Source organism: Oryzias latipes, chromosome 8 (genome assembly GCF_002234675.1).
Source record: "Oryzias latipes chromosome 8, ASM223467v1".
Taxonomy (NCBI): Eukaryota; Metazoa; Chordata; class Actinopteri; order Beloniformes; family Adrianichthyidae; genus Oryzias; species Oryzias latipes.
In genome coordinates, this window is record NC_019866.2 from 14,490,194 (window position 1) to 14,502,892 (window position 12,699).

General features: G+C 40.2%; 1 protein-coding gene across 1 annotated transcript; it reads left to right on the forward strand.

The window, feature by feature from the left end:
* The first annotated feature begins 1,588 nt into the window (after positions 1-1,588).
* Positions 1,589-12,689, forward strand: gys1 (glycogen synthase 1). Its single transcript, XM_004071513.3, has 16 exons — positions 1,589-1,721; positions 3,067-3,185; positions 3,369-3,550; positions 4,183-4,374; positions 4,965-5,150; positions 5,266-5,410; positions 6,905-7,022; positions 8,072-8,192; positions 8,274-8,380; positions 8,475-8,534; positions 8,733-8,925; positions 9,066-9,192; positions 9,276-9,371; positions 9,475-9,638; positions 10,550-10,630; positions 10,734-12,689. Exons 2-16 carry the CDS (start codon positions 3,068-3,070, stop codon positions 10,974-10,976), a joined length of 2,133 nt encoding a protein of 710 aa, XP_004071561.2. The 5' UTR covers positions 1,589-1,721; position 3,067; the 3' UTR covers positions 10,977-12,689.
* Positions 12,690-12,699: the final 10 nt, after the last annotated feature.

A 12,699-nucleotide genomic window follows, 5' to 3' on the forward strand; every position in this document is an offset into this window, starting at 1 on the left:
TTGTGTTAAAGCTTCATGGACTGAAAATATAAGTGAGTCAATCCATTTAAATACACAGCACCTGGAGAAAATCCCTGCAGGCTTATGGAGCGGCACATGCAGAAAGGCTGGAGCTGAAATGTGAAGAAGAGAAGAGAAGTTTTTCCACCTTCATTGCTCCTGCACCAAGCAAAATACCAGAATATTTGTACACCTTTGAGTACATACACTGGTCAGTTTTCATTTAATCTACCATATCAACTCTTATATTGAGCAAGAATATGTAGAAAGGTCTGCATCTAATTCACAACTGTTACACTGGAAATGTGATAAATTCACTAAAGCATTTACACAGTGTGACGTTTTATTAATCAGTGTCAAAAGAGACAAGTCTGTCCAGTCTTAAAGTAAAAATGCTTAAATTTTTGGCAAATGGCAAGTAAAATATTTAGAAAGCATTGACTTTTTTGTGCCTGAAAGGTCACACAATAGCTGTGTAGTTGCTGACAGTTTATGGCCTTTTCCTCTCATCATTTACAGATGCAGATGCAGTGAACAGTAAGGTTAGAGGTCACAGAGCGAATGATAATGGTGCAACATGACACTTCAGGCGTTCAGAGGAGAGCATGCTGGAAGACAATAAACAGAGGAAAGGAACAACTTAGGTTACAAGAGGAAAGGTAAAGATTAAAACCAGGACCTTTGAGAGTTGTGTGCTCCATCACCACGATTATAGTGAGAAAATGTTCAAATGGGATAAACACAGATTTTATTTTTAGTGTTTATAATCCTACTCCAATCATCTTTTGATCTATTGAAAAATTTGCCTCTGGGTTGTACGCAGTAGTGTTGGCAAGGACTGTTTTCTTTTCCCATCATCCCTTTGTTTCCATGCCCTCCTGCTAACTTACAGCCCCTCACAACACCAAGCTGACATTAGCGGCAACAAAAATGGCGAGCAATATTGGAACCAGATGCCAACTCAGACGATAAATACAAAGTTGTAAATGGATCTGTTTGCCTGCAAGTGGATGTTAAAACCACAAAAAAACATGATTTTCATTAAGTGAGTCTGCAAAGAAGTATACTACACATTTTAGGATGAGACCGGGTTGAACTTGAATGCAGTGTAGTGTTTAAAAACACCTTAAAAATAAATTATACTATTGTTATTAGTTGTTTAAATTATTTCTGATTTTAAAGACTTACAATAACTGTTTTACTTTAATGGGGGGGAGTAACGAAAATCAAAAGGTTTATTGGATTTATGAAGTTTTTACTTGATTACACTTTCATGAACTTTTAAGGAATCAAGAGAACACTTTTAGTAGTCACAATTGAATAAAAAGCTTTGCTACAATTCCCTAGATTCGCTTGGATGAAATGAAAATCATCAGCTGCAACTTCTTGCTTTTCCATCTCAGCCAGTAGCATTTCTCCGTGGAGGAATGCACCCAGTCCACCCCCAGCTTTGTGCATAAGGGGAGTAAAAATTATTTTTCTTCGACCAATAGGATTGGAGCTCATCGAAACTATCCACCAATCCAGCCTCGTCCACCGCAGGGGGCGGGGTTTACCTCAGCATCATAGCACCACGCACCAAGCCAATGCACGTCGCTGACATTTAAACCAAGCTGCCGCCCCTTTTTGCTCGCTCCGCACTGTTTTGCTCCTCACGGATAGACTACGACAGCTGCCAATGTTTAGCTCTGCTTCGTAAAGTTGAGAAAAAACCCTGAAAGGTGAGTTGACCCGTCTTGTTTTTATCTTCTATAACGTCAGAAGTTTATCCGTTCCTCGAGCGAGCGCGGACGCGGCCTCTCAGCTGCTGTGTGCTTGATGTCACGTTCGCCCTGAAACCCACCGGGAGGCGCCGACCGCAGATAGAAGGGCACGCATGAACAGTTTTGTCAATAATCCCGAGCGATTTTATTGCCAGCTGGAGCCGGAGCATGCCATGTCTGCCCGCCTTCATCATAGTCGCGGGCCTGCAAGAGAGTAGCCACAGCTTTTCTCAGGAAAGGTGAACCGGCGCGTGCGAGGTCACGAAGAGATGGTAGAGTTCCGGCTGCACCAGTAAGGAATTGCAGATCATGGATGCATGCAGCCATCTCAAGAGGAATCCCCGAGAGATTCCTAACTAAGTTTAGATGCAACATTTTCCAGCTGGACTTATCATCTTTATTTGAACATGATGCAAAGCAAAGGTTACATTTTGAAGGAGTTTTAAAATCTCATATGTGTTTCTCAGTGGTGCATGATGGATAAATAAGAAGGAGCGGTGGGTGGGATTGTTGCCCCCTCCCCCCACTCTGCCAGCACATTTCTGCAGTTTTCCATGCATGTTCGCTTCATGCGATTGCAACATGTGGTGGAATATATTGCCGAAGGAAAACACCACTAGATCAAGTCCATGCTAGATCTATGGACTTTGCATCATTTCTTTTACGCCGCTCCCCCTTTGTTCCCACAGTTTCACCATCATGTCTCAGCAGCATCTGAAGCTGGTGTTGAAATACTCTCCTGAGTGAATCATGTGTGTGATTCTACTGTGATTGTCGTGAAATATTAGATAAAATTGTTCAACTATAAACTGATTTTTTTTTTTAAAATAGAATGTCCCGTAGCTATCAAAACATAATGTTAAAAAAAAATGTTCTTTGTAAAACTTCACAAAGAATCTCATCATTATATATGGTGAATTATGTGGCAACAAGTCAAACATTTTAAGCATTTTTTTGTACTAAAAGCTGAAAAAAAAACCCACTTAGGTAATAGGCTGTATTTGTCAAGAGGAAGTTACGTGATGTGTGCTAACCTGTTACTTTAAAAATGGCTTAATGAAGTGAGTTGGAGTCTATACAACAGGTAGGAAAGGGTTGCTTTAAATCAGAATAAGTTAAAGACCCACTCCTATGAAAATTGTTGGACCCTAAAGTTTTTATTGATTTGAAACATGGGAAAGAAAAAAAAACCTGTATTTATAGAATAAAAACTTGACAAGTGCCTCGAACGCATGCCAGTCATGTTTTGTGTCCTCATATGTGTAGCATCTTTTGAGCATGGGCGTTGTCTATATTTACCCAGAATGCCGCTGGCCCGCAGCCTGTCCGTCACGTCCCTCTCTGGACTTGAGGAGTGGGACGAGGAGTTTGAGTTGGAGGATGCCGTTCTCTTTGAAATAGCTTGGGAAGTTGCCAACAAAGGCAAGTGTATCATACTTATTGTTGGCTCTAAAGTTTAAGAAAAGAAGTAAAATGTTTGGGGGGAAAAAACATACCTTTTTTATGCAGAATCTCTACAGTCAAAGTCAAGTTTCCCCCTCATTCTTACAAAGTTTTTTGTCTTTTTTTGTCCCTATTTGAATCTGGTTGATCCCACTTGTGAAGTTGGAGGCATTTACACCGTCATCCAAACCAAAGCTCGTCTGACCGCCGAGGAATGGGGGGAGAACTATTTCCTGGTGGGTCCCTATGTAGAGAGCAACGTGCGCACTCAAGTGGAGTTGATTGAACCCACCAACCCCGTGCTGAAGCGGACCATTGACAAAATGAACTCCAGTGGGTGTAAGGTACTACCACATGTGTACAGTAAACATACATAGGTCCTGCAGAAGGAGTGGGGGGTTGGGGAGGGGGTTATGCACTGAAAGTGTGCTGAGCCCATAGTTTATCGGTCATCTCTCTGTTATCTGTCCCTCTTCTATCCCCGACCACAACTGTGACATTTCTTCTGAAAGGTTAAAGGTTGCATCAGTGTTCCAGCGCAGTGACACTCCAGAAATAGATGAATGAGATGCCTTTAAGGTTTTTTGCTGCGTCACTGAAGGACCGCTGTGGTATTAAGTGTCTAGGCTGGAAGTTGCAGAGGTTCTATTTTTATAAAAAAAAAGTCTAGTTGCCTTTTCAACAAAGGATTGATCTCATTTATCCAAAAGCTTTTATGGCAGTTTCTTATCTTTAAAAAAAAAAAATGTGTTAACTTGGTGCCTCAGACGTGATGTTCCTATGGAATACGCTGCATTCCTCCAAAAGTCTTTGTGCAAGAAAGATTAATGTAGAATTTAACTGCATAAGATAAGAACCAGAAGAAAAGGTTTCATCTAGTGAACCTAGAAAAATGCTCACTTTCTTTTAGGAAACCATGTATAGAAATCCTCTTTTTATTCTCAACCTCAATCAACCTGCTCTCATTTTTCTGCAGGTATACTTTGGTCGCTGGCTGATTGAAGGTAGTCCTTATGTTGTTCTGATTGACGTGGGCTTCACTGCCTGGTCTCTGGATCGCTGGAAGAGCGAGCTGTGGGACCTGGGCGCAATCGGTGTTCCTTGGTTCGACCGTGAAGCAAACGACGCCGTGTTGTTTGGTTTTCTGACGGCTTGGCTTCTTGGAGAGGTCAGTGACCTTGTTACATTTTTCTGTTACTGTGTATACCTAAGAATAACTCATTTCCAGCCAGCAAAATGTAAGGATGAACTTTTTTTTTTACGTGTTAAGCCATAAAATGTTGGTTCTCTGAGCTCCAGGAAGTAGCTGTAATTGGCACAAATGTTGGAGGAAAACCGAATCTTATATTTCTGAGTTAATTCTGAAAATTCCTGTTAAAATGAACTGTTGTAAAATAAAATAACTTTAAATCTAATAAAAAAATACATTTCTTAACATGATGGGACGAAATGGCATGCACTGAATAATGAAGCCATCGTAGGACTTTGTGATGTTTCCTGTTCCAGGTTGCAGTTTAATTTAACAAAAAACATTTTTTTTAAGTGTTTAAACACGGTGTAGGCTTGATCATGGTCTGGGATGGGCTTCAGCCAGTGAAAATAAGGATGTAAAAATATGCCAATGATATCTACCTCTTTTAGGATCCATCTTTTTTTCTTCAGAAACCGACTGAAACAAAATTGGGGTTTTGTGAGCCTAACTTGAGCGCTGTGATTATTTGCGCTATTTTTGTAAGGTTGTGTTGTTTGCTGCTGTAGTTCGCAGCCCAGTCTGAGGAGCCCCCGCACATCGTGGCCCACTTCCACGAGTGGCTGGCTGGCCTGGGGCTGGTGTTGTGCAGGAAGCGACAGCTGCCTGTGGCGACCATCTTCACAACTCACGCCACACTACTGGGACGCTACCTGTGTGCTGGAAGCGTGGACTTTTACAACAACCTTTCAAAGGTATGTACCGTTTTGTAGTTCAGTCTCTTTTTTTAAACAAATCCCATCAAGTTCCCAGAACTACAGTAAATGTCATTATATATTAAGCTCTGTGTTTCCTGTGTTTACTGCTCAGTTTAACGTGGATAAGGAAGCAGGTGATCGACAGATCTACCATCGCTACTGTTTGGAGCGAGCGGCCGCACACTGTGCCCACGTCTTTACCACGGTGTCACAGATTACAGCCATTGAGGCGGAGCACCTGCTCAAGAGAAAACCAGGTGAGCGGAGTTAAAGCTGCTTTATTTACAAAAAAAAAAAATGTTTGATCATAATTCTTTTTGAATTAGTTGGATTTTAGTCTCTCTTTTGTCAACATTGACTAAAAAGTTATGTGTAACTGTGTCTTTGTCATTGCAAGACTGATGCCAGAAACACGTTATGGAAAAAATATTTCAAAGGCAAACAGCAAATTTATATTTTAGGATTGCAGGAAAAAGTGGTAACAGATTAGTGTTTAAATTGTGTTTAAGGAGGAAAAGTAGTCTTTCCAAGCAAAAGTTTGACTTTTTATTTAATAGTGTCTCTTGTTAAATTAGCTTGGAAGAATCCTCTGTTGTTGAAAAAACCCAAAGAACATTTTTTTTTCCATATATTTTGTGCCATTTCACAACCAAATCACATTTATTTAGATTCTTCTTCAGGTTAGATAAATCTATTTAATTCCACTTCTAGACTATCTCTTTTAACTGGTCCAGGATCCAAAATAAGGTCATGTCAAACATTTTAGGGATGATATTCCGTGTTGTGAGAAACGACAGGAAACATAGTAAAGGTGGCTACTGCATTGAGTAGTTGGAATAAGAGAAAATACAAAGTAAAAAAAAGATGCAAAAACTTCTAACGTGCTCATTAAGATAAAATATAAATACACTTTTAAAAAGTGAAAATCTTCATATGTGCGTGCAGATGCAGTGTCCTTCTATTTTATGTATTTGATGAACCATATTGACCTTTTTATTGCAGAAGAAAGTAAAGCTCTGGTTATTTGAATGGATATTTTAAAATTAAACATGCAGATAGCATTATGTGTGCATCATACACACGTGCTGACAGACTTCTTGGAGTTTTATCTGTTCGACCAGTGAAACTGCAAACGTTTTCTTTCTAAACATTTTGGCCTCACCTGTACGGTTTAGTGGAAACATGCCATTGGGTTCATAAGTACTTTGTAAATTGCTTGTCAGTGAACTCTGTCCTGAAATGCAACTTAAAACTTTGTTCCACAAGGAGGAGGTAATGCATGCTGTGTTTATACACATGAGGAAATGTCATCAGGTTAAAGGTCACCTGAATTTGAAAGTGACTTTCATCAGCTCTGGGCTTTTTACTGTGAAAAACATATATTAAATGTGTTACATCTTATCAAAAGTAATCAGTAATATTTATTTTCTTCTGCACCCCATTCGAACCCGGTCTCCTCCAAACTTTGAGCAAAAGCTCTTGGTGTCATCGTATCTCTTTGAGGACACAAGTCTGCAAGATTTCTTTACTTAAGCTGATTAAATCCTGATACTTATCAGACTAAGACAAATGGGAAATATCTCAAGCTTTTTTTGTTCAGCTGTGTAACAACAGCGCTTAAGCATTTGGGACGTCTCAGACAAGTAAACTTTAAAGCTTTAAGGCGTTACGGATTTTTTTAAACTAGATCTCAGAAACTCCCTTTGACCATACCAGTATCTGAAATATACTGTATTTTTTTCCATTCATAGATATTGTAACTCCCAACGGGCTGAATGTGAAGAAGTTCTCAGCTATGCATGAGTTCCAGAACCTCCATGCACAGAGCAAGAGTCGGATTCAAGAGTTTGTCAGGGGACACTTCTACGGGTGAGAACATTAAACCCAAGATTGCATCACAGCTTCTTTTTACACCGCAGTTTAGCCTTATCATTGAAAAAACAATGTCATTGTAAATTTTAGGTAATTTACAAAGCCTTTAGGATTTAAGGCCCACTGCGATCATCTTTTGATCAATTTTAAAGGTGTTCCTAGTGGTCTCTAATGGTGATTATGCAGTTTTTAGCCAAAACAAACTACAACAAAAAACAGTTTTATAGGACATAGTTTCTGCAGAGCAGCAGGAGTTCACTAGAAATTTGTCTCTGGGTTGTGGGGGGGGACCGTTGGTGTGGACCAACCCTGCCTTCCCTGTTGCTATGAACTCGGAGCAAGGTGCCTGCGGGCCGCCCAGCTTATTTTCTATGTTCAATTCAATTTTTTTTATATAGCCCAATATTACCAGAACAGTCATCTCAATGGGTTTCACACCTGTAATTGTATAGTAAATATAAAATCATAGAATTCAATAGGTAAATTCTAAACTAAACTAACTAAACAGACTAAACTAAACTGGGCGTCCCTGCATTTATACCCTTCTTTGCGGTAAGGGAAGAACTCCTAAAAAAGATGATACACGAGGAAAAATAAAAACCAGAAATCCCAGGGGTGTCCACATGAAGGAGGGATCCTCCCTCAAGGGCGGACGGCCGATGTGACAAATAAGTTCTTTTTCAAAGCACTTTTTTTTGTCTGTTCCTAGTACACAATTTGAATAAATAAATACTCAGAAATGCAAATTTAAGATTACATTTCTTAATATATATCCTACAATATTAGAAAAATGCCACAAGAACATGTTGAGACACTCAAAGTAATTTTCTTTGGAGTGTTTCTTCAGTGACTTAAAGCTGGCAGATCACCAGAGTAACTCCTTTTTGGGATAAGTGTGCTTCTCCATCCACATTCCTCCATGGAAGAGGCAGAGCTAAACTAGCAGAAAACAAAAAATAAAGAACAAAAAGATTGAAAATGTGCAACAAATGCAAGATTTAGGATGATTTGTTGTCACAGAAATTGGTTATTATTTTTGCTGCTAGGCATCTTGACTTCAATTTGGACAAATGTTTGTTCCTCTTCATCGCTGGGAGGTATGAATTCTCCAACAAAGGAGCCGACATCTTCCTGGAAGCTTTGGCCAGACTCAACTATCTACTGAGAGTAAGGATGTGACATTTTTCTTTAGTTGTGCTTTTAAGTGCAAGAAATGGAACTTCCGTTCTTGTTTTGTTCTTCTCGCAGGTCAACCACAGTGATGTGACTGTTATAGCTTTCTTCATCATGCCAGCGCGGACAAACAACTTCAATGTGGAGACCTTAAAAGGCCAAGCAGTCAGGAAACAGCTGTGGTGAGACTATTTTATGTAGTGTGTACTCGTAGGTACGACAAGCTTGGCAGCCAAAGTGCTCTTTCATGTACTCCTCCATTGGTTTTCCTTACAGGGATACAGCTCACACTGTGAAGGAGCGCTTCGGCAAGAAGCTCTATGAGTCTCTTCTAGTGTAAGTAAACATCTTTCAGCTTCAGGACCCTTGAAGGATGTGAAATTTCCTCCAAGTCCTAGAATATATTCAGTATAAGCCTTTTTTTAATAGTACAGGCAGCAAAACTAATGTGAAGCTCTAATAATTTGACAGCCGGGGGGCTTCCCAATCACACTCGTTTGTGTTTTTAGTCTAAACTCCTTCTTTTGCCACAAGGGGCCAGCTGCCAGATGTGGCAAAGATGCTAGACAAAGAAGATTTCACCATCATGAAGCGTGCCATCTTTGCCACTCAGAGGCAGTCGCAACCCCCAATCTGCACCCATAACATGCTGGACGACAGCAGCGACCCCATCCTCAACTCTGTCCGCCGCATCGGCCTTTTCAACAGCTCTGCTGACCGAGTCAAGGTACGCAGTTGACCTTATTCTGCAAAGTTAAAGGTATCTCTTGTGGTTCTAATCCATCCAGGAGTCTTTGTTTTATCTGACTTCCACCTATGCTGTTGTGACAGAAGCTCACTCATGTTGTCCTTAACCTTTTCTTGTAGATAATCTTCCATCCAGAGTTCCTTTCATCCACGTCTCCTCTGCTGCCAATGGACTATGAGGAGTTTGTCAGAGGCTGCCACCTTGGTGTTTTCCCTTCTTACTATGAACCTTGGGGCTACACACCAGGTACAATCCATAAATGTAGATTTTTTTTTTTCTTTTCTTGTCCTAAACATGTATTTATACCTAAAACCTGCTGCCATCATCAGCTGAGTGCACTGTAATGGGAATTCCATCAATCTCCACAAATCTGTCGGGGTTTGGCTGTTTCATGGAGGAGCACATAGCTGACCCTTCAGCATACGGTATGCAACTTGAACTTTCTGATCCATTTAATGAAGGTTGTTCTTTACAAATGAACTGGAATATTTGTGGCTGCATTGGAAATCACTTGCTCTCTGTTTGCAGGCATTTACATCCTTGACCGGCGTTACAAGGGCGTCGACGAGTCGTGTAACCAGCTCACCTCCTTCCTGTTCCAATTCTGCAAACAGAGCCGACGTCAGCGGATCATCCAGAGGAATCGAACCGAGCGCCTGAGTGACCTTCTGGACTGGAGATACCTCGGCAGGGTGAGATTACAGCTCTCAGCAAACAAGCTTTTGACAAGAGGACCTGGCTGCAGACATCATCCGCCGGAACCGGAGGCTCCTGCTTGAAAAAGGCTTCATTTTAACTGGCAACCCTAAAAGTTGTGTTTTTTCCCGTTTTAGCTTTTTTTCTTCTTCTTACAATTATAAGCACTTTTGTTGTTATCAATTCATTTTCAATTTTATTTTGAAAAATAAAATCCATGGCTGCCTTTGACCCATTTTAAGCTAAGCTTGCTCGCTAAAACTTAGAATTTTAATTTTTAATAACCGGTGTTTTAATTCTGAATACAGTTTTCACTTTACATTGGTTTTAATAAGTGTTAAAATTCTGAACAATTGCTTTAAATATCAATTTTAAAATGTGTTGTATTTTAGTGGCACAGGATAAAGCAGCATTAAATCCCGCCGCGATCTCCAAGCAGTGTCTCCACCTAAAAGTCTGCAACTTCTGCCTCCATATCTTCTTTGTTACTGTTTTATTCCCTACTTTTCCTGTATATCTTTATGATTTGCACATCTTGTACATTTGTTGTTTTTAAGATTGTTAGACTTGTAATTCATATTGGGGGGGGGATCCTTTGCAAAGAGCAGATCTGCCTTAACAGCGCAAATATAAGCAAATTCCAATTTAAACCTACAAAATAAAGCAGGTGCTCATTAACAAAGGAGACGGTGCATTTAATGTTTTCATCTATTATTTTAAAAACATGGTAATTAACTTCTGAATAAGTTATAAATGACTTATTCAAACAGGAAAATTGAAATAACTTGTGCTTCTGCTTCCAGCTGATGTCTGCCGCTATCTTGTTGTCTGCAGCCAGGTCCCTCTCATTTTTTATATTATTTTGTCAGACATTAACTTTAATGACTTTTTTTTTTGTTTGTTTCAGTATTATATAGCTGCCCGTCATATGGCCTTGGCTAAAGCCTTTCCTGATACCTTCATATATGAACCTCATGAGCCGAGCTCAGTGAGTTAGTTTATTTTTTACAGCAAGAAATAACTTCTTTTTTTTAAATAAATGTATACATGTGTGTTAAAATCCTTCTTTGATTTTATTTTATTTTTTTCAGGCTACAGGGTTCCGTTACCCTCGACCGGCCTCTGTACCACCTTCTCCATCCCTGTCCCGCCACTCCTCTCCGCACCACAGCGAGGCCGAAGAGGATGAAGACGAGCGTTACGATGAGGATCTGGAGGCAGAAAAGGACAGAGTCAACATCCGCCAGCCCTACACCGCAACTAAAAACAAAACCTCTGCCAACCTGGGAGCTGATGAGAACGAAGACGACGCTGTCGCCAATGACAAAAACTGAGCGCCACAGAATCTACCAGAGCGTCACTCCGCCGTGTTTCTTTTTTTTGTCCCTTTTCTCCAGAAGGTGAAATCGCCTTCATACTCCCACCAGCATTCTTTGACATGGCTTGAAAATTGATCATGCAGAAAATGTCACCATAAAAATATACCTCCATGCTGTCATTAGCTTGTGCTAAGTTCAGAACACAACCAATATGTCTGAACCCTTTAAAGGGGGAGCACACATACAAACAGGCTCTACATGTATTACTGTGCTGCAGAGCACATGTGAGCCCACCTGCCTTATCCACAATCAGAGTCCAAACAGAGGTCCATGTGTTCTGGCCTTTTCCCATGAGTTCCTACTGCTGCATTCACACTCCTGCATCGGGAAAATGTTCCACCTTAAATAAAACCAGACTGGCTACTCCTGCACACCTAATCAATAATGTTTTCAGGTTGATTGTAGATTTGTTGTCTAGGTGGTTTGAATTGATCATGAGATTTGTTGAAAACGCTTCAGCTGATTCATTTCGGAGAAGTTGGACATTTCTTCACGCGAACCGCACTTCTGATGTTTTGAAGTTGGTGCTAAAACAATTGGAATCTCCACAAAGTGCATAAAGAGAAAATATCCTCACCGAAGTGGCGGTTAGGTGAACTCAACTGAATCAGCCGTAGACAAGTAGAGCTTCACTGCTGCTGAGAATGACACCAGTATACTTCAATTCACTAGTGGAATTCCCCACAAACTGTGCAGCTGTGTGTGTGTGTGTGAGAGCTGAGTTCTAGTAATGGTTTGTTTTATTGTGTCACTGTGTCTTCCCATCCTGTGCATACCTCAGACCTTTTTAATTCTTTGAACTCCTCTGGAATGCGTTGGTATTGTTTTGGTGATACCAACAGTGCAATCCGTGGTATGCTTAAAAACTTGGCTAGAGTTTTTCTAAATAACCGTAGTTCAGCATGTGGTGAAAAACAGAATGCTGGATCGTGTACTAACACTGGAAAACATTGAACTAAAGCTCTGATATTATAACAGATGACTATAAGGAGTGTCTGCAGGCGTTTTATGCTTGATTCAGTGCAGGGAAAATATGGTTTTTCCAGCGTTGTCAACTTTGTACTTTACTTTACATCTTTAATCCTGTTAAATGACCCTTGGAAAGTTGTTTGACGGGTCTTCCGCAGATACGCAGCACTTCTGGTCGAAAAGTTCTCCTTTATGTAGCTTTTTTTGTGCGTCAAATGCCTTGTTTACCACAAAACGTCAAAGAATGGAAATAAAATGCAGAGCACACCTATGCACGAGTAGCATCAGAAGCTTAAAAGAAACATCTGTGTGTGTTTTTCGTTTTGTTTCCGTGCCTTATTCCGGTGATCGCTGATGAACGACTTTAACACGCTTCCTGATAAAAGTCAACGTTTGCTTATGTTGAGACGCTTGTTCTGCAGTTTCCTTGTTTTAGGATGTTTGTCAAAGGAAAACGTAACTTATGAAGAAGTGAAAACTGAATTTAGCTCTAGGTTTTTATGTTCTTGTGTGTAAAACATATAATGAAGATGAAAGGCATCCATGGAACACTGAATAGTTTTTAATTTTAAAGAAAATGTGTTTTACCAGATGTAAACTCATCATCACTCCTGTGTTTGTAGGACTTCTCAAAGTTGCACCAAATAAACTGAATAAAGTAGAAAGGAAATACAATACATGTTAGTATTGTAAAAATGCAATGTGCCTC

Bases quoted from the DNA above. Each gene is read 5' to 3' on its own strand.
- gys1 (XM_004071513.3), top strand. From the start codon at position 3,068: ATGCCGCTGGCCCGCAGCCTGTCCGTCACGTCCCTCTCTGGACTTGAG. The intron at 5,411-6,904 runs GTGAGCGGAGTT...TTCCATTCATAG, and splicing joins CCTGCTCAAGAGAAAACCAG to ATATTGTAACTCCCAACGGG. The intron at 8,193-8,273 runs GTAAGGATGTGA...TTCTTCTCGCAG, and splicing joins GACTCAACTATCTACTGAGA to GTCAACCACAGTGATGTGAC.